Raw genomic sequence first — 22,707 nt, 5'->3', positions numbered from 1 at the left:
CTACAGAACCACAAATATCATCCATGTAGGAATTCTTTGTGAGAACCTCGGCTGCTTCCGGGTAGTCCTTCTTGTTTTCTTCCGCTGTTTTTCTTAATGCAATTTGGGCCATAGCCGGGGCTGGCTTATCACCAAACGTCAGGACTGTTTTTACGTACACATCTGATTTTCTGTCCGTTTCCAAATTTCTCCACAGGAACCGATGGACATGTTGATCTTCTTCCTGGATGAGTACTCGGTGATACATTTTTGATATGTCACCCATCAATGCTACTTCTTTTTCTCTAAACCTCAAGACGACTCCAAAAAGATTGTTCAACATATCGGGTCCCTTAAGCCAATAATCGTTCAGTGCGTGACCTTGATAGACTGAGGAGGAATTGAAGACGATTCGTACAGGTGTGCTTTTCTTCTCGGGTCGAATCACCGCATGGTGTGGAATATAATGTACTGGGCCTTTGTAATTATCCATTTCTTTTTCAGACAGTTTTATTGAAAATTTCATCTGTTTCATTTCTTCCATCTGTTTGTCGTAAGCCACTCCTTTCTCTGGGTTTTTCTTAAGGCGTCTTTCCGTACTTTCCAACCGTTTCATCGCTAATGACTTATTATCCGGCAACAGCATGGGATTTTTCTTCCAGGGGTACGGTACCTTCCACTGCTTTCCCACCTTTTCAGACGACTTTAAAATGATTTCCGCTTCCTCTCTTTCAGCTTGCGTTAGCTTGTCAGCTTCACAAACACACGGTTTAACCTAGGTGAACTAAGTCGCAAAATCTTGCATCCTCTCCCGGTTGTAGAGCTCTAAACATCACTATGTCTTGAGTGATTGTATCGGACACGAACCTTGGATTTCCGTAAATAGCGTCCAAATAATCTCACGCTGCGCCATAGTTCGAGCCTATCCCTTTAATTAATTCTAATGGCTTGTCTTCCAGACATGTGCGAAGAAAAGTTATCGCATCCCTTTTGCTGTATCTCGACTCTATCGCATGCTTAAAATCGGCACGAAAAATGGCATACTCTCTTACGTTTCCGGTAAATTTTGGCATCTTGGGCTTTTCCATCTTAAATCCACAAGCGCCTGTTGTAGCGTTGGAGTTGTTTTGGATGCTATCATGTATTTCATTCCCAGAAACAAAGGACGTGTTTTCATGGTTTAAGGTGACATCATTATTTCCGGGACTATAGATGTATCACACTTTTTCAAAGGGGCCTTTCCCTGACTTAAGAAAGAATCCAAATATGTTTTTGCGCCCATTTCCATCGACATAAAGACTTCTTGACAATCTGCCATCCACACCTCTTGTACTTCGAACTCACTGTCATCTTCGATTAATCGTGAATAATTTTCGTGCTTCTCCACAAGATTGTCAAAGGCTAATTGTAGTTTACTCAGACCATCTCTTACCTCATGCTCTGGTCTTTTCGCCTCTATTAACTTTGCTAAGGACTTTCCACATCTAGTAAGCGTTCCTTTGGCAGTCCTCCGATCGGTTTTCGTAGCTTTCAGGGCTTCCTCAGCCATGTGCTCTTGCGTAATTCTTCGTTACAGCCAAGAAATCGAATGAAATGTTTCCTTACTCGGAACTAATCAGCTCAGGCGACCACCACAAACCGTATAATATTATCAAGTCTTTAATAATTATTCGATCTAAAAGAAATACATATATAATTCGAAATCAGGACAACTCAAATAAATCTGAAATCTCGTAGCAAATTCAGAAAACGTGATTGGAAACTTAATTCTGTGGCGGGTCGTTAAAACGGTCTCACTCTACAGGTTAGCAGGTTCAGGTAAGCGGATTTTTAAATAGACTATGAAACCGACTTCTCTCTACTTTCGATTCTTCTGGATAACTGGTTTAAAACTAAGCTAATGATTTTAGGTCAATGTACGGAATAAGTGTCAATCACTAATCGTCTGATCAAAATGAATCTATCATCAAAAGGCAACGCCTATTTGTTAAATGAAACAATGATAAGAACATCCTTCTTTTCTAAAGAACATTCTACTTACCGCGCATTGCCGATGGGTCTCCAAGAATCACTCAATCTCGTTCCCAGAGTCTTCGTTCCCCTTGACTAGCGGGTCGGGTTACGAGAGACTCTGGGATAATCCGTTTCGAATGACGATTCTTGTCATGAACACCATTGCGCAGGCGTAGGCGTAACGCCAAAATGGCGAAGCGAGTGGAGGATTTTTTTCACGATGGCATGCAATTTTCTTTAGCAAAATTAGGATATCCCAACCTAGAACTGAAAAAGAAACAATATGACGTGTTGGAGCGATATGCCTGGACAAAATTCTGTGCTGAATATGTTACCAACGGGCTGTGTTGTCAAGTGTTGCCTAAGATTTTCGATTAGAATTTGTGTAACGTGGAAGTGTAAAGCAGATTGTGTCGCTGCTAAATGCACTGATCCGGGATTAGTTTCAAATGTTAAAAGACTGTCTTTGTTTTGTATCGTGGAAGATGAAGGAGAGCGAAACACCAGACTCTAAAACGAGATTCTTTCCAAAAGAATAAATCATTCCTTTAATCATAAGACTATGTCTTCTTTGAAGGACCTTTCAAGTTAGATTCTTCGTCACCAGAGAAGGTTTAGGATTCTTTTCAAAAGAAGATGAGTTCTTTGGGTAGGAGTTTCCTTGATGTTCTAAAGAAGTAGAGGTCTTGAGGGAAGTATCATTTTGCTGCTTTTCATTATTTTGTATAAAAAGAAAATGACTGCTGTCCACCAAATAATGAAAATTCTTGAATAGAGATGTATACTTCTAGCTGGGCAAATAAACATGTTTAATTTTAGAATATTATTCTTCCATGAACATATAATGTGCTTTTGCAAATTTAGGAAATATATATACAGTGTACATACATACACAAGGCAATACATACAAGCCATAATAAAAAAAAAAACAACTCAGTTAAACTTCATTAAAAAAATTAATGTTGCAGAACAAATACAATTTTCTGAAACTTAAACGCCTAAAAACACTAATGATTTTGAAAATTCTATGCGGCATGAAATCAGCCAAACTATTTAGCAAATGAGATAAGTCCCTAGAAATGAAAACAGTTTATAAGCTCAAACTAACATGAAAAAGAAATTGTCTTGAGGAGATGGTGTAGATCTTAAAGTGAGTGAAATGAAATAAATGAAAAGTGTTACACAAAAACAAATTTTGTAATTAAAATCTATCACTGTCCATTTTCCATTTTCCTGGAACTAACGCAAAGCACACACCCAAAAAACCAGCATTAAACAGGGCTGTCATTAAATTTTCACCTGCAATATATAAAAAAACTGATTCTAGTTTTCATTTCCTTCACAATGTGAGCTCAGGTTTAACAGCTGGTACAGGTGAATGTCCTTTATGGCAGCCCTGTGAAAACTTTCCAGTGTGACAATTTAATTGACCACATTAGTATTAGTACTACATACCGGTAACATAACATGGTTTGCCATGGTGTGAGTTAATTGCCTGACCCTTGCCTGACATGGTCATGTTCTGTACTATTTCTTGCCTGTTGTGCGACAAATCAAGAAATGGACTCAGGTATGTTTACGTGTCAGGGTTGCATTAAGTTTGAAAGTAGAAGGGACCTTATGACAGAGTGAACGTGCACCCCTATATATACTCTAGCTCTTGATCTTGAGACCTCCTTTGAGCAATGGCGGGTACTGTACTCAGTGCAAGACAGGTGCTAGTACCTAGGTCCCAGCTTCTAATAAAACCCTTGCATGAAGGTTAGTTCAAGCTCCTGTGGTGGTGCAACTGTTAATACATGTAATAAGAGGCTATTGACTTTAAGCTTAAAGAGCAGAGACACCTTTTCTATACAGGGCATTTTTTTTTTTTAACAATACTCTCAAGAAACTCAGTGCAAACATGTTGGCTTTCTTGGATACTCTATAGGTTAACCATGTAATGTACCTCAAACAGAGCAGATTTAAAGACTCTTTTTGTATGAACTTACTTCCAGAAGCATATGAACATCCCCACTTAGAACAGTTTAATTCACATAATCGTTTAAGTAACATCGTCAAATTCCTTTGAGAGAGCAGAGAGATGCATACCGAAAGATCAATGAAATTATGTTTCAAGCAAAATTAAAACTGCAAAAGCCAAAAGTTCTTCATGAGGCTAAGACTAATCATCCTTAATGCACTTTATATTCCATTTTTCCAGATGATTGGAGGTCAGTACTTATTTTGAACCATCAAATTTGACAGATTGGATGTAACAATATTATATATACATTGTATATTATCCTGAGAATGTTCATTTCCTATCTTACCCCACAAATAATGTCATCCTTTCCTCACTGCCAAAGGCTTTCTGTAGGGTGGCCAGCACCATACAAGTTTTGAAATGGTACTATTCTCTTCAACTCTCTGACTAGCAATGCAAAAAAGCCTAAGGCTGTTGATTTTAACACTCCAAACAGGAACGGATACTTGTTTACAACGTTGAACCTAAACATTTCTTTTGTTGGCATAAAAAATAACTTACATTAGAAACTATTGACAATTGTACAAACCAACATGAAGAGGTCAGTCTGACTTCAAAATAGACAGTATAATTTACTGACAAACTTAACCGTCAACTGACAAAATTTAAATTGAGGGGATGTTTGGAATACGTTCTCAAGTGACTAATAGGGACTTTAAGATAGTGGACAACGGTAAGCTGGGACGGTTGGATGCGTATACCGGAGACTTTGGACGGGTACGGTAGAAAGGCGCGAAATTTTTTAACTTAAGATTCGGCCAACACGACCGTAGGACGGTGGAATAAACAGTCTTTTGAAGAAGCGAGATATTATCTTGTAATTTCGTTTGCAGAAGGTTCAATTAGCGACGGGAATTTCTTATTTTATACTATGAATACGAATCAGTGAATCCTCTTTATCCTTACTGGGAGATTCCTTGGATTCTAGCGAGTGTAAATCCGCTAAGGGAAATTGCTTCATAAACAAAAAATGCGGCTACAATTATCTCTTTTACCCTTCTTTTCTGCTTTCCTCCTGTGTCATGGTGGATTATGGATAACGCTACCGCGATGTGGCCGAGTGATGTCTTTGAATGAACTCAGAATTTTCGCTAAATTTTTTCATTTCAGCGATATATAAATCAAGACAAACACAACCAAATGCACATTTAACCCATTGGGTGATCAGTTTTCAATGCATAATAAAGGAAAAGACTAAAATAGTGCGAATAAGTATGGATCAATTCGTACCGCTTTCACCGTTGATTCCACGGCGAGAAACCCGACGAAAACATACCGTCCCAGAAGCACGACGGTCAAATGTCACTGGGATTTTGCGTGATATGACACTCATCTAACCGTCCAAGTCTACCGTCGTGTACAATCGTAAAGTCCCTAATACCGCACAGTCTGCAATGTTACCGTCTCCTTTTGCTTCACAAAATAGTTGTAATTTATCGGAAATATAGGCTTCTGTAAAGTTGCTCCCAAACACACTGTAAAAGCATAAAGTCTGTGTCAAGATCATGAAACTAAATGAGCCAGGTATTTCATTGATGCCAGCACTTAGCTCTGTTTTCTGTAGAGTAACATGGGGTATCACTGATCCCCTTTGACCCCTGGGAGTGAGACTTGACAGATTTTACTCTGTCTAATGCCAGGGAGATTCTAGTCGTCAACTGGGGTCATCCTAGGGCGTTTGAGGTGTCAATGGGTTAAGCAGTCAAAAACTTTGTCCCTTCCATTAAATCGGATGCTAACCGATCACAGAATTTGTCACAAAGTCTATCAAACATTTGTCGGTATTAAGTTGCATGCGGGTACATATAGAGAGGCAACATGGATTAAATAAAGTTAGATAAAACTGAGAGATGATCAAGACGAACGTCGTTCCCAGGGTCTCTTTTCTCTGCCTCCTTTGTCCTCATCGACAAAGGAGGCAGGTTGGATAAAGACCTTGCCTCAGTTGTTCAAAAAGTGAATAGCGCTACCCAGTTGTTCAAATGATGGATAGCGCTATCAGCCGGACAAATCACTATCCAGTGTATAAATAACAGTGGAACCAACTGCACTTTCCAGTGTATAGTGATTTGTCCGGTAGATAGCGTTATCCACCTTTAGAACAACTGGGGCCAGATAAATCACTATCCAGCAGATAAACACTACCAAAACCAATTGAGTTATCGACAAAACAAAGTTCAAAGTTCAAGTTTGTTTATTATTGTTGTTATTATTATTATTATTATTATTATTATTATTAATATTATTATTATTATTATTATTATTATTATTATTAGTAGTAGTAGTAGTAGTAGTAGTAGTAGTAGTAGTAGTAGTAGTAGTAGTAGTAGTAGTAGTAGGAGTAGTATTAGTATTAGTATTATTATAAATATTACATTAACCAGTAGATAGTGATTTATCCAGTGGATAGCACTATCCACCCTTCACACAACTGGGGCCAGAACTCATACAGTCAACAAACCTATGAAGTCTCAAACACTGTGGCTTCAAAAAGCAAATAATAATTGCTACTGTAATTAATACTGTGGGCTGCGCAATTACGGACAAAAAAACTCCTTATGTAGTGGCATGTTAAGGCACATGTACTTCGGAAAGAAGTACTTAATTACTCAAGAGAATGGTGTCATTATTGTAACTGACTTTTTATTTTATCATTAAGCTAAGTATTTGCATAACAAAATCAACAACTGAAGTTTCCATTTTTTCTAAGTACATGTACCTAAAATGTAAGACAAGTTCCATTGGATGTGAGTTATACATCTCATTTCATTGATTTCATTCTCTATATCTGATTTAGCCTGCGAGCAGGCTCTCTCTCTGCGGTGGGAGAAAAGGAGAGCCTGCACGCATCCCTCTGAATTTTGAATGCCGCCTCCAGATGTCATGCTGAGAGAGCTGTCAAAAATTGGCCAATCAGCGCGCACCAGAAGTAAACATTGAAAAAAACCTGTAAGCCACGCGTTGTGTATTTCTAATTTAGGCAGAAACTCCAAAAAAACTGTAAGGAAAGGAAGCCTTCGCCAGAAAATCCTAAAAACTACTGCTGATGCTGTAAAGCGTCGCTGAATATTCTGTACGGTAATTCGTCGAAGTCCCTTCCACGGAAAATGTGTTTCGTTCGTCAGGGAAAAAAATTTAGCAAACAAACTTGAAACGACGCTTAATAGAGAAATCCGTTTTTCCTTACCGCATCTCCACCGTGTGAGACACGTCGACCACAACTGCTGCCAAATTTCGGTAAAGCGAAGCGGAATTATCTTTTTTAATTTATTTTACTGAAATACAGACATTACAACTACTACATCACACTTTTATACTAGACAGAGATTCTAATACCTACACCAGTTTATTTCAAGGCTTATCGAGTATTTGTGATTATAGCGGATATATATTTTACTAATTCAACAATTTGAAAATTGGAATATTTTGTTTTCAAGTGTATCGGAGTATTGCGGAGTCACCCAGGAGATCGAGGAATCATTTGTGTAGCCGCCTTTTCGGCTTAACCAAATACTTGCTAAAATCGTGTAGAGTTCCTTTATCGTTCTCTATCGTTAAATCGGCAACTGAGGCAGCCGAAAGGCCCAAGTTTTTGTCCAAACGTAATCAGCGATAATGCTTTGTCGAGGACAGGAAACTACCACGGTGACATGAAGTCGCACTCGTTGTACAGTTGGAGAATAAGACTTTTCCCGAATCTTGTGGATAACAGAGATAGAACTTCCTTTCCTTCCAGCAGAGAAGCCATTGCATCGCATTGCCCGACCTTTAATTATGTAAAGTTACGGTAACATTCTACAATTTTCTCAAACGCATTTCTGACCACCTTATCTCTCGAAGCGAAGTATCCGAGTTTGTCAATGGTGAGGTCACCAAGTAATTTAATTTCAGCCAATCAGTATTTTGCGTCCAAAATTTGGACGCGACATTCAAAATACAAAGCCATGCGGGCAGGCCCTCATTCTACCCCCAACCCAGTCCCTCGGAGGGCCTGCTCGCAGGCTATATCTGATTTGGCCTCTTCTTCCAATGGAGGTTGAGAACAGTACAGTGTAATGAACCCAAATGAAATGCGAGTAAATTTTTCAACCAACCGAATGCCATGCCAGAGAGACGGGCCTTCCACGATTTTTTTAAAGCGTTCAACAACACTGTCACAAGCCAAACGAGTTCTTTTTGCATCAGTAACTCTTTCTCTACCCAAAAACTCATCTGCTAACGGTTCTCGCACCTTTCAAAGGAACTCACATGTACGTAAGTAACTATAGGAGAAGGTCTTATGGATTCATATAATGATATACAGCAATTTGAAGACTCGGTATGACTACATTTTTAAGACATAATTACTCAGTGACAGACGATTCCATTCCATTAGATTTAATAGGTTCTCACTCTTTTCTTAGGCTCCAAACTAATCAACGAACCAATCCAAACAATCATACGGTGCTCGCACTCGCCTCGTTACCGAAATCGATTGTTCATGGTCAGACTTTAAACCAATCAAAAACTTTATCCAAACGGATTATCCTAGAGTCTCTCGTAACCCGACCCGCTGGTCAAGGGGAACGAAGACTCTGGGAAGGAAATTGAGAATCACTCGACTTTAGGCGCATGCGCAGAATGAGTTAAAAATTACCATATGAATGGCTATATGATATGATTTCGGGCAATTAAGAATTGTGCGCAAACTTTCGTTGATTACTTGTCTACTTGCAACTGTAACGAGAACCTTTATTGTATAAAAAACCTCCGTTTGGGGACCTCTTACCTCTTTCTCCATGAAGGGAGGTGCATTTTGTACGATTAGGGTTCTTCTGGCCTCTGAGTTGTCTTGTCTCTCATCTTCGTAAGCAGCATAACAAGGCCACCTCTCAACCTGAAGATAGGTACGTTCTTCTTGTTCTCCAGAAAGACTTGGACACTGCAAGTCGCGATCATATTCCCGAGGGGCTGGATGCGAGCTCGACGCTGCTGGAAATTGTTCCATAACCTCTCTTTGTCTCGATATCCACTGCAACATCCACCAAGTTGATGATTGGTAGTAGAAGGCACTCTGCTTTTTAGCGATTTTAGCGACCTCTTCTTTTAAAGGAGCTAAAAGAGGAAGGATACAGAAAAATAAACAATCAAAAGCTTTCCAATGACGACTGATGGAAAAAAATCTATTAACTGGAACTCAATTCAAATAAAAATGCCACTGAGAATGGTGCGGTAAGGTTGGGAGAATATCTAGATTGTTCCCTTTCAAAAGTGCACGACGTTTTTTTACTGGAATGGCCAAATTAGTCGGAATTCGCTTTGTATTAGAAGATTTTCTTTGACGGTTTAACATTAGGTATTTAGGTATTTAATATCGGTTATTTACTGGCGGCACGATCCATTAGGAGTAACGAAAATAAAGCCTTCGAGAAGACCGAACGTGACTTACAGCTTCATTAAAGTGGAAATTCCCTTTGTCTAAGCTCACTTGAACAAAGGACATGTTCGAAAGGAAAACATTGGCTCAATGGATCGATTCCAGAGAATTAACAGCTTTGGGGCCAGGGCGGGAAGAGGGCACAAAGACTTTTGTTTTCTTCTGAAATACACGCAGAATTTGGATAAACATTAGGAAGTGTCCTTTAAGGTGGCTCAAAGCAGGAGCTTAAACCAATTTCAAAAATTAAAGAGAACTTCCTGTTATGATTGCCGACTCCACAACACTGTCTTACATAACAACAATGCTGTCAGTTGTACCATATGAGAATCTATAGCTAATTATAGCTAAAGTAGATGCAGGACTAATTGCCCCGGAATACGTCACGATAGAAACAGGAAAGCAATATAAAAACGCCCTTAGCTACGGAACAAGATGAAATCGATCACTGATTTTCTTCGTGAGCTTAGTTGGCTACTCAGGGGACAAATACTCTGTTTAACTTAGTTAACTGTGCGTCAACCAAAGACGTTTAAAGGCAGAACCGTGCCAGCAACTTATAACCATGGCATCTTAGCATATGTGCGGGGATTTCCTACTCAGTCGTTCACTAGTGTTAAAAAGCCGTTTGAGAAAATCGGTCGTGCACAAATTCGAAGACTTCTACATCTTATCAATCGGAAGTCGGAAGCATTTAGTTTCTGCCGTTGAAGACTGATCAAGCTGCTGGAATAAGGGCGAAATGCTCAGCTGATACCATTTAAAACAGCCCTCGTGGCTAAGGTAAGGGGCTTACACTAATTAAAAAACTCTGAGCATCAACTGGTGTTTATGAAGATGTAGCTCGAGCGTGGTTTATGAAGCAGGCGATCTGGCAGAGCTTTGTGCCCTCCCCGCGGAGCATTACATATTCGAAACTCGATACGTCAACGCTAAACGAAGTCCACGACCACCTTCCACATGGATGCAAAACGTACTCTGACAAGTTCCCCTCACAGTCACAAACGTGGGCTCGCGCCGTAAGGAGGCGGCGCCTCTAGCCAAGTCAAAGAGGTCGATAACGGTCTCTGTCTCATCTATAATGGAGCTCTCAATACAAGTCAAAGCTTCTCCAGATTGACCTGTGGCGCGAGATCATGTATGCCGTGCATAGCATACACTACGCTACGATTGTTTGGGCACTAATCCGCTCAGAAAATGCGCCTTCCACTTGGAGAGTGTCCAACGAATTGAGTAATGCGGCTGATGGTATCGTCACTGTTCTGAACAACGAGGTGACCCTTCCAACTAGTCAAAAGCCTGAAGATGCCAACAAAGAAAAATATGTTGCGTCAAATCCTCGCTCCGCGGTTTATGGTCACGCTGTCAGTTTGGAGGAAAGAAATCCCTTTAGGTGTTGGACTCCAGTACCTCTATTAACTTGGCCAATAGAGGTTTTACGCGGCAGTCACGTCGCATGTCAGGAACAATAGATTCTTTTTCACAGGGAAAAAAAATGTTCTTTCTAATGCAAAACATTTTCATTGTTCCTGCCATGCAACATGGGATCACATGGCTGCCGTGCAAAACCTCTATTGGAGGTTGGCAGGTGTCGTGTGATAACCTCCCGAGGTGCACCGTCTTGGAGGCTCGGTCACCAAACCTAGTCAAGTTGTGCTTTACCCTCTGTCGAAAAGGTCACAAAGTGGCCTTGTCCGAGAGGAGCTCTTCGCGGTGCCCCCAGGCATCCAAATGACGCTTAGTGGTGTTCTTCTGCGCTAAATTCATATGGCCATACATTGGGTATCCACACCATTGCACGTTATGCAAAGCTTGTTGGGATGGCCTCCAAGTCAGTGCGGGAAGTTGCTTGTAGTGGTTATGAGAAAAGCAGTTTATCCTTTTTTTCACCTTTTGACATCTCCACCTTCACAGGTGTTTGCCCACTCCCACGGCATTCTGGCTTGTGGGCTTCCAGCAGTCTTGAATGGCCATGGAAGCAGCGCTCACACTGAGAAATGATATCGCTCAAAGTGTTTTCTGTGGTTATGCAAAAGCTGTTTTATGTTTTTGATCCATCGCCGCTGGTTTACTTGAACGTCTTTATTTGAAAAATCTCGAAAGCCAACGCAAATTCCATAAAGATGTCAAGATCTACAAATCATTAAATGGCCTTGCTCCAGACTCAAACCCCGCACAAACTATCTAAAAAGAAGTTTCAGTTACAGCGGTGCGGTGCTTTGGAATAATGTACCTGTCTGGCCGCGGCAAGCTAATTCTCTTAAGGAATTTAGGGCTGGTTGCCATAAAACGTTTAGTTAATTTATTATTGTCCCCACACCCACAGGAGGAGGCATCATAGTAGTTTGCGCATATATAGAGTTACAGCGATTTAGTATTACATAAGTAGTGTGACTGTATTACCAGGAAAAATATCGACTTAAAAGCTGCAAGTGCGAACGAAATAATCGGGAATGATGACGTTTTCACATCAAATGCCCGGGAATAAGTCTTGGGCAATGATGACGTAGAAGAGCTTAGCCGAAGAATAAGGGATCACGTGAACATAATTGTGGAAAAACATCTTGCCATTTGTCACAGTGCGTGATATGTTTATATACGTTCGAGTAGCGAGCGTTGCGCGAAGTAACCGTTACGGTGTGTCGGTGTAGTGCCTCTTAACTCGTTTGCGCTCCATTTTTTGTGTGAGAAGGATCAAGGTAATCGATTATATTTTGCCTGAATTGTTCAACGAGAACAAGATGGAATAATTGCGTAATACTTAAATACTCACGAGCGCTAGTACTCTTGTCATATGCTACGTTGCGTCACACATCACGGAGCATGTGCTGCCGATATCTTTGATAAAAGGGCATTTAGATAAAAACTATACTATAACTAAATATCAACGTAAAATTACGCTCACTACAGTCATGTGTTTAAATGGTTCAAAGTCGATTTGGAGAAGGTACTGAAATCTCGGCATGCAGTTTCTAACTGACAAAGGTAACTTATTGCAGGGCTTTGCAGTTTCATCTTCGAATGTACCTGTTTCTACAGGTGTGACTAGGGATGTCCCTGAATTAGATCTTAAAGTCTTCGTATGTTTAGCAATATAGCTACTAATCTACTAACGAAATCGTTTTTGTGTGTGAACGTTCATAATCGCCGCTCGACATCGAAGGTCTTATCGGTCGCAAAAGGTCTTGCTTTTAGCTTAACTGCTCTTTTGGGAAACTCCTGTGAGAATATTACTTTTGCCTTTTCGAAACTTGCATTGTGTGGTGAAGATTAATAATTTAATTTAAAAATGCCTTGTCAAACGAATACGAGTTGCGGGATCAAAATATAACTAAAACCCTACCACAGAAGTAAAGCAAAGTAAAGCAACCATATTTAACGTCGATAACTCGTAACAGTGATTCAACTGACAAACCTGAGGTCGACGGTGCGCTCATTTTACTCCCCCCTCGCCATCAGTGCTCCGTTTTACGGGTATTTAAAGCTACTTAAGCTACACAGAACGGAAAGAAGTCGAAACAAGGATGTGAGATCCGGGAATCGAACTGTGCCATCCTCGCCAAGGAGTGCCACTTGACCAGCCGCAGGTCTCTTGCAGGCATAGAAGAGAGACCCTGGGAACGAGGTTGCAAGAGAGTTTGATTCTCCATGACATGTTTCACACGGAAAACGCTTTGGCGATCTTGTACATGGCATTAATTTTATCTAACATAATTATTGTATATTCCTGTTAAAATTACGGCAGTTCAAAAATTACAGCAGTACTTTCAATATTATTGCAAAACTCGTCGACATTTTCATTGTCATTCTAAATACAAAATGTGCAAGGGTTTTGCTTACATTTCTATCGTTATTGAGTTATTGTTAACTTGGGTGCGTTTTTTTTTTATCGAAAATCCAAAAACGGATTTGTGATCTCGGATCAATGGATTCTTCAGATTCAAAAAAACGTAAAATCCGAAAAGGACTATTTTCCATGACAACGCAAACAAACAAACCCAGAATTAGCGGTTTACTGGTTTGTTTTGGAGAAATTCTTCAATGAAAATGCCACCAGAAAAAAAATGCCTTAGCGATCGATAAAAAGAAATGACGATGAGGAAATTTATGCGTACTAAGGTACAAATCGATTACAGAGGGTATTTTTCCAGTTTACTTTTTTAGCTGTAGGAAAGGAGCTAACAATATTATTCCTGTCATGAAGCTTTAAGTGTAATTCCTGGTGTGAAATTTGCAGGAAATTTAACTATTTTCGACCTATTGGTGTCTTCTTCGATCGTACCGTAAATAGGGCGCCAGAAAGACATTTGGGCCAAACTGTCATGTACGGTAGCTGTTGTGTATCATTAATTTTTGCATGGAAAACCGCTTGTGAAAAATACTTTTTTCAAATACTCTCCCAAAAAAGGCTGAAGTGGTGAATCTCAAAAATTCGGATTTAGATTTGATCCGAAGTATTCTCCTCGAGTATGGATACTTAGGATTCATGATCCGTTTTTGAATTTCTCCCCCAAAAACCGCAAAATCCGTTTTTGGAATCAAGAATCCGTTTTCGGATTTTCCCCAAAAAACGTACCCTTAGATAAGCTGAGTTGCTGTACTTTGAAGAAAAAAATAGGTACGCATTGCGTACGTGTGGTAGTGTATAACTTGACACAGTGCTTCATTCCATAACTGTCAACTGAGCTAGGTTTTTTTTCTCCGAGACGTAATATATGTAAAATACTAAACCCAGAAAGATTGAAGAAAATAAATGGAAATCGAGACAGATTGGCTTCGAGGGTGACATGAAGTTCAACTTCAGCAAGTTTAAGGGTGTACTCTGAGCTTCTGACAGTTTCCATGACAAGAGTTCACTGAAGTTAATTCATGTCCGGCGGAGTTAGTATCTGGATGAGAGACTTCAAATATACGACTTGCGGCCAGAAACATAGGACCGAAAATTCTATTTTAACGCTCAAAAGTGCGAACTAAGCGAGGTACAGATGTTGTTAGCCTGCTTCATGCAAAACAACTATTGATGGAAAAGTAAATAATTATTGATACACAGTTTTAAGGAAGAGAACAAGGAAGTTTTTAAGGAAGTGTCGATCGAGAACATATGGTAAGCACTGAAGTCGCAGATTACAAAGTGTGCGCACGCGCCCTGCTAAAGGTAACATACATAAACTTTATTCCATCTCGAATTTCAGAATAACTACAAGAGCTCATGTCTTCGAGACGTTACATTTACAGCTAAAATACATAGCATGTACAGGTAAAAAGAAATTGTCATCAGCAACAAAATTTGTGACATGAAAACAACATAAATTTCTTTCCGCGAATATTAGAAGTTACCTTCAGCGAAAAAAAAAATGGGAGATTTTTTGCTACTTTCAAGTTTTCTATTGTTCTTCCTTCTGGCTGCACAAGGATATCGCAATAATCGAAAGTGACATCAATTTCAGCGGTCGCCTGTGATCAAGTTACCTTGTGTGTTGCTGACAACTGGATACTTCTGTGGCAGGTCATCGGATTGTTGTTTTGTTTTAGATAATTTTTTTTCTTTCAAGTGTTATAAAAGTCAACAAGAAATGCGCGAATTCAACACAAAGATCACAATCACCCAACTCCTAAGGTTGCCCATTGTTTCTACAAAGTCAAAAATTCACTCTCCTAGACGAGGTTATTTAGCACCGGGTAATTCCATCATTTTTGGAAATAGAAACTGCTTTATTATTCATCAGCATCACAAATTCTTGGCGATTTTGGGGCTCATTTGTTGAAATTAAAGCACGCTTCCAACAGACCTGTTTGTTTTCGTATTTCACCCAGTTATTTTCCGGTGCTGCTGTTAAATGACATGAGGATTTTAAAAGGCTTTTCGGCTTCGTTTTCCTCTCACCGTAACATACAGACGGCTTCCGCTTCTCTATTTTTCATACAGAGTATAATTTTTAAAAGAAAAGTGGAGCAAAAAATTGCGTGAATAAATTACCAGAGAATAAAGAGGCTATCAGTGAAATCAAAAGACACAGACTAGCCGATATAATCTGAATGTTTAACCTAGGGCAGAATTGTCCGAGGTAAATTCATCTCGGGTTTTATTTTACCACGGGTGAAAACATCTGAGGTAATGTAGTTAAACCTTTTGTTTTATTACTGCAAAGCGTGAAGACGATGGCACAATTCAGAGCAAGAATTTTTTTGCTTTAGAATTTGAAATTTCACTTCAGTCTTAGGTGGATTTGGAATCTTTTTTTAACCGAGGGACAGAAACAGAACAATTTGTATTCTCATGACGAGCTGCAACAAGGTTATTAAAACGGTTTACTATTCAACTCTCGGCGCAAGAAAAGCCGTCCAGAACCAGATCTTTCCTTTCCCACTCTGACAAACCCAGGGTTGTGTGTCCTATTCTGTCATTAAGACATTCGCAGACGAGCTTTTATTGGGAAATGAATTTTCCCTAGCTAACACTTTGGGGTATAGTAGATGTCAAGGGAAACGCTATTGTTCTCGTGACATATCCAAGCTCCAGGGGAAAAATCGGTTACTAGAAAAAAATCAGTTTCCCGAAGTAAACTGTCAACTAGTCGTGTTTACCTGGGTAAAAAGTCTGTAGTTTGACCACGGCTATTGTTTGAAGTGCACCGCAGTATCACAAAAACTAAAGCTAGTTAGGTTCCAAACATGGCAATCTGATACAAATCTGCACACTATCATATTGACTGTCTAGTTCGTACTTAGCGATAGCTACTACTAGTAATAGCTTTGCTATTTCTGAACCAATTTTCTCTACTTCCAATTTGGTTCTGACAGACCGGTGACGATAGTACTGACTAGGAGGATAATCAGAATCGATAGAAACACCCGATGCAGTTCATAGAATTTCTCTATCTGTCCTCAGTTGCTCTCAGGATTGTAAGGAATCTGAAACACATCCGGCCCGGAAATTGTCACAACGACCCTTGAGATAACCGCGGAGAGAATTGTCAACGAAATTCGTGAAGTCACTCACCGAAAGGTTTATTTGCTCCAGGGAGAGCATTATTTCTTCCCTGCTGGGCTGCCGGTTTTCTGGTAGTGGGACCTTTTGCGGTTGGTTAGCCGTTGGCCTTTCCCTAATAATGCGGCCTAGACGATTGAAGAACCGCCCATATTGAGGTGCTCTCGTTTGGTGGAATATGAATCCCAATGGTATCGCTTAGAGGATGTGTTTCTTTAACATCGCGCATTTGTTTCGCTGGTCTTCCCCAAACAGGAATTTGGTGGAGGCAATCACCTCTGTTGAGCATAAGGCATGATATTCGGGCTTCAGAGCGGGTTTTAGTTGTTCCCGCCGATAAGCAAGCTGCGTGACCTAACGCACTGGCTGGCTACGTGACCTAACATGGCAACAATGTCGAAGCTGTTGGCCAGTATTTCTTTTTTGGTGGTACCATTCGCATCAATCGCGAGTAGTTTGTCTGAATTTGCTAAATGTGTGGCCTTTTGCAGGGCCTGCTGTAAACTGGCCAGGCGAAGATAGCTCTTTCTTCTGAAGGCGTTCAGGAACCGTCTCATTTCGGGGTTAACCCGAGGAATTATCATCTCGGTATAGATTTCCGGGGGGTCGTATTTAGCCACCAGGTTTAACATTTTTTCCTGAGTTAATTTCTTTCCCAAGCGTTTGGTTGCCATTTCAGTTAGTGGTTTGTTTATGCTAAATGCTACAGCCATCCCCATTATAGCATTTGATCATCTGCTTGGACAGTCGTTTCACCACTGCCTGCGATGCTCTTTCTTTCACTTCCCCGTTACCTGCATTGAGCGACCGCTGGACCTCGTCGTCCGACGCTATTTTGCTCAATTCATCCGAATTTCCAATCGTCTCCGTCTTCATCTGAAGAGAGACTTGCATTTCGGGTGCGTTTTCGAGAGTGAGCGTCGAGGGCTTACAGCTTCGAATGAGCTTTCCCCGGTCAGGATACGTTGGCACAATTGCCCTAAAAGGGTAGACATTTTGCCTATATTGGCATTCAGCTGGTCGACAGCCAGCTCGAGCTTAGTATTGGCCCTCTGTGAGTCTTTTCCAGAAGTGATTGTGCCCGGTGGGCTGTCGGCGGCGCTTTGCGAATCGTCTGCCACGGTTACTTGAATGTAAAATTTGGTTAGTAAAAACAGAAAACGTACTTAGGAACTTCCCAAACGCTTACCAAAAGGTGAAACGAATGGCTGTAAAAGAAAAAAATCTATCAAAACTCGCGGAGGGTCAAAATCCGTGCAGATCGACTAGAAAGCAGTAATGCAATTGAGTAATTAGCGCGTAAATGCTTCCCATGGAGCTCCGCAGTGACTAGGACTGGTGACGAGATAGAATTGAAAAGCGTCGTCTTTGTTCTTCACCCTGGCTGTGGTCGCACTAGATAGCGAATACTCTTGATAAACGCGTTATGTAATCACGATTCAATCTGCTCGTGAGTATGAAATGTCAAAGATGTCGCCGGGTGAGAAGTTAGGACGCCTTCGCAATTAACATAAGTCTGGGACATCGCGTAAACTTGAAAAGTTGTAGTATCACGATCGCTGACCAAGTCATAATAGTCTTCGACTAAGGTTGCATTTTACTTTTTGCAAAGGATAATTGCAAAAGCACGGTCTCGTCGATTCAAAAGGCTTCGAATGTTGCTGTGAGCTAACAATGTAGATAGTCTGCGGAACGGGATATACTTCTTCCATGCAGGCAAACAACGTGGACTACGCTTCCTGTTCAGACTCACCGCGAGCTTACAATGTGGGTTTTTCCACCGCCCCGGCGCTGGTTAGCGACGTTACTTAATAACTTAATATATATAGCGCTAATCCACTACTTGTCCTTAGTATTACAACAATGCGTATGTCAAATTACAGTTGAATCTATTACAATTCTACAAAAAATGTAAAAAATGCGAAAAAGTAATTAAAATTATATTATCAAAGTTCATATCAGAAATAAACAGATTGCAGCCGACTAAACAGGAGATGACCTTTCAAGCAAAACTGACAAAACTGGTCCCGAAATTGCGAAGCAAAACACTAAAATTTGTGACGCTGTTCCTGTGCCTAAGCGTGCGGCTATTGTTCTTTGTCGCCTTGCAACTGGGCAACTGGAGACACCTTCCGTGGCGGCCCCACGCAGGACGCAGCTCATTTCATTGGATCCCTTTAGGACGCAACTCTATTGTGTTTTACGTCATGGTCCACTGTTTCTTTGATATTGTTCTTTGTGTCCATTGTTTTCTGAACCAATTCCCGGACCCGCTCCGAAAGATGCGTGGCTGCTGTCCGTAGCACTGGGTTGTTGTTTGGCTGTGGTAAAACCACCGCGATAGAAATAGTGGATGCGATCACAAGAGCCCTAATTCGGTTATCACCCAGAATAATTTTTCCTACATAGCGAAATGAGGTACAGGAACGAATGGATGTATTTGAAGAGATTGTTGGTTTTCCGGAGCGCGTCGGGGCGATAGATGGCACTGACAAAGCTTTCAAAGGGCCAACGACGGACCGGGAGGACTATCTCGAAAACGCTTTTGGTAATGCTAGATGCAAAGCGAAGTTTTTGGACGTAAGCGTTGGATGCCCCGGCGGCATGCATGATGCTCGTGTCTTTAGGTACAGCAGGCTCTATGAATGAATCGAGAGTGGTGAAATACCCGGCTAATTGGGAGGTTCCAAGTTCCGTCCCTGTTCCTTGGTGATGCATCCCTGATCCGCTGTCAAAAGCCCTATTGAAGCATTATCCAGAAAATGCCGTCATTGATGCTACTGGACGAAGATTTTTAAAAGCGATGTCACTGCAGGCAAGGCAACTGGTAAGAGTCGGCTTCAGGGTTTTGGACTGAGAACTGCAAGGGCGCTGGCGTTGTCTAAATATTGGAGGAAAATCCGCGAAAAGCTATCAGAACTTTATCGCTTATTGTGAATTACACAACTTTTGCGAGGACATGGCCATCACCAAGATGATCCACCAAATGTAGGAGGTATTCCCGTACCAGCGCCTGCCCTCTTCGCTCAGAGGCGAAACGACGAAGGGAAGAGGGTACGAAATGTAATTAGAGAATTCTGTAAGGAACCTCTTCGCCATTTTCAACAACAAATTAAATTAAATATTGGTAGTGCTAATCACCCTTACTTGCAGTCGAAGACTGAATTGCGAAGGGCGCGGCTCACTACATCGGACTGAAAGCATATAAAGGCGCCTCTGGCTGCCGCTATACAGTCCATGTTTGATGTCGGAGCACAGCACCACAGCCAGATGTTAATTAGCTGTGATGAGGGAGGAAAACCATAGTACCCGGAGAAAAACCCTCGAGTCAGGTTGAGATGGACTGAAACTCAGCCCACATGCTAGCCGAAGCCAGAATTGAACCCCGGCTTGCAGTGGTGGGAGGCCCGATAGAAAACCACTAAGCCACCCTGACTCTCCTAATTTGGCTTTCCCACCCTGATAAACTACTTTTACTTCTTCTGCTTCTTAAGCATTGGAAAGAATAATAACAAATGAATTCAGTACAGTGATTATGTGTAACCAACAACAGTGGTTTTAGCCGCTGTTCTCTCTTAGTTTTATACATGATTATTCCAAAACAGGAACTTAAACGGAACGGGAATGAAACCCAATTTATAAGTTCTTAATTTAGTTCTTTTTCAGGGGTTCAGTTAAAGACCGCATAAATTCCTGCAGGAGAGCATGTTCTGTATTTTGCATTTCTTTTTCTCATGCCATCATTTACTCCGTCATCTCTTTGTCGTGAGACATACTGTCTTTTAAAAACTTTTACCACATTTCTTGAATTTTGTCGCTTTTTGAAATGGACAGTGATCACCTTTCTTTATCTTCACTTTGGTCATCCTCTGACTCTTTTTGATTGAGATCGGTGACCTCAAGAACATGTGAGACAGGTGGCCTCGCGTGTTCCGAGAACTTCATAGGTAAGCTCAAAGTAAGGACTTATACTCTTGGCGTCCTTGTACGAAGTAGAAATATTTTAAACTTCGTCTTGACTTGGTTCACATTCCTTGGTGTGAATCCTACAAGACTACCACACGTCTCATTTTCTTCTTTAGGTCTACCGTCATTTCGATCACCCCAGATCTGCAGAAGCGTTTGTGTCTCTTCCTCGCCCCATTTTCATTCTGCTGGCAGAAATGATTAAATCTGAGCTTCCGTCGTTGTTTGGGGTTCGACAAGGCGTTTGAGACATCGTCGATCCACTACTAAATCCAGTAGAATTTACTGTGATGTTACACTTAAATACAATGACCCAGGTGATATAGATGTTGCCTGGGCCATACACGAGAGGTTCTATGGAAACCAGCTATGGTTATTTAGGTAAAGCGAGGGCATTTTATCATGAGTAGAGCTTCCAGAATAGTTTTCAGGAAGTTCGTCTATATTTGCATTTTGTGTTTGCATCTCAAACAAAGATCACGGCTGCAAAAAAAAAACGGCTCAAATGAAATCCAAGAAGTTCGATCAATTCTTGTTCTAAAAAAAACCCTGGGTGCCAGAGGAATTGAGTTTTTTTCCAAGGTTCGAGAATGAAAAAAAGAGCTTCAGTTCCATGCGGAAAGACAGTTCAGATTATCTAACCGATTTTGACAGACCTTTGGTGAACCAAGGCTTCCTGAGAGCATGTTTATTAGCTTTTATCCTTTTCACAGGAAAACAATCATTCTGGATCCCAATCCTCAAAATGAGATAGTTTACAATGATTGGTTCTGGCTAAATCTAATGCTAAACGCACATGGCAACTAATAAATGAAGTTTTAAACGAGAGACAAAGTGCAAATTAGATCCCGTCCAACTTTAAGTTTAACAACCAAGATCTATCTGATCCAAGGCAAATCGCTGAACATTTTTGTCAGTTCCTTACTAACATTGGCCCAAATTTAATTTCTAGTATTCTACCATCCTCAAAATTTCATCATTCCTTTTTGTCAGGGAATTTTGCAATTTCAATATTTTTCGACACAGCATCTGAACGTAAAATCATTGAGATTTGTCTTAGTTTTCGCTCTGGAACTGCTGTGGGATATGACCATGTTTCTATTGACTTACTTAAGAGACTGTGCCCACCTCATCTGCCGCCTCATAACCAATATTATTTATTTGTCTTTGACCTCTGGAATTGTTCCCGATCAATTGAAAATTGCTCGTGTTATACCTTTATTTAAATCTCGGGCGAACACTCAATTTTTTCTAATTATAGGCCTGTTTCTGTCCATCCTGCATTTTCTACAAAGGGTAATCTATAATCGTTTATTGTACTATTTTAATAAGCATAAAATACTGAATTTATCATGCTTCCTTACGCGATTGCAAGAATTGTGTCCATAACTGCGAGGATCATAGCTTCACATGTAGGTATTTTTATTGATCTGTCCAAAGCTTTTGATACAGTTGACCACAATCTTTTATTGGATAATTATATAAATTATTCCATTATGGTATCAGCGGGGTAGCTCACAACTGGTTTACAAACTACTTACGTAACGTAACAGGCATCATTTTTCAATTCAATGACACCACCTCTTCTTTACGTCTTATAAAATGAGGTGGGCCTTTGCTTTTTCTGATTTATGTCAATGATTTATGTGATGTATCAAGGGTTTTTGGCTTTTATTTCGTTTTGCCGATGATACAAACATATTCTTTTAATTCCCACAATAATGTTGATTTTCTTGAAATGAGGAGCCTGAATGAGGAGCTATTGAAACTAACAGATTGGTGCCAGGCCGGTAAGTTATCAGTAAATTATTCAAAGTCTAATAAATTTATGGCCGTTTTCGAGGCAGCGAAAAAGCAAAATCTTGATCTTAAACTAGAATTAAGTAATTGTGCTATCGAACAAGTAAAGGAAACAATGTTTTTGGGTGTTATGCTTGATGAGGACTTCACGTGGAAACAACATATTGCTAACGTTGCAAGGCAAATTTCCACAGCAATCGGAATAATTTATAAATCAAGCTTTTGTCTTGCTGTTTCCTCATTACGTACCCTTTAAATTTCCTTTATTACAGCTTAGTTTATCCTTATCTCATATATTGTGTTTCAGTTTGAATATCAACTTATCCTACAAACTCGAATTGCATTGTTATAATTCGTTCGTTTTATTTCTAAAAAAGCCGTTACTTTGATGCTCACACTGATCCTGTACTTAAAGAATTTCACATATTGAAGTTTGCTGATATTTATTTGTTTTAAATGGGAAAATTCATGTATTTTTATATAGGCTTTCTTCCTGGTGTATTTAACAAAATGTTTTCA

General features: G+C 40.3%; 1 protein-coding gene across 2 annotated transcripts in view; it reads right to left on the bottom strand.

The window, feature by feature from the left end:
• Nucleotides 1-22,707, bottom strand: part of LOC138016110 (uncharacterized) — a 191,567-nt gene that overhangs the window by 36,604 nt on the left and 132,256 nt on the right. For both annotated transcript variants that reach the window (XM_068863287.1, XM_068863285.1), the window contains exon 2: nucleotides 8,787-9,112. In XM_068863287.1, coding sequence (XP_068719388.1) covers nucleotides 8,787-9,038 — 252 coding nt within the window. In that variant the 5' untranslated portion in view covers nucleotides 9,039-9,112. The remainder of the gene's footprint in view (nucleotides 1-8,786; nucleotides 9,113-22,707) is intronic.

Source organism: Montipora capricornis, chromosome 9 (assembly GCF_036669925.1).
Source record: "Montipora capricornis isolate CH-2021 chromosome 9, ASM3666992v2, whole genome shotgun sequence".
Classification (NCBI taxonomy): Eukaryota; Metazoa; Cnidaria; class Anthozoa; order Scleractinia; family Acroporidae; genus Montipora; species Montipora capricornis.
This window is presented reverse-complemented; position numbering and strand designations above follow the sequence as displayed.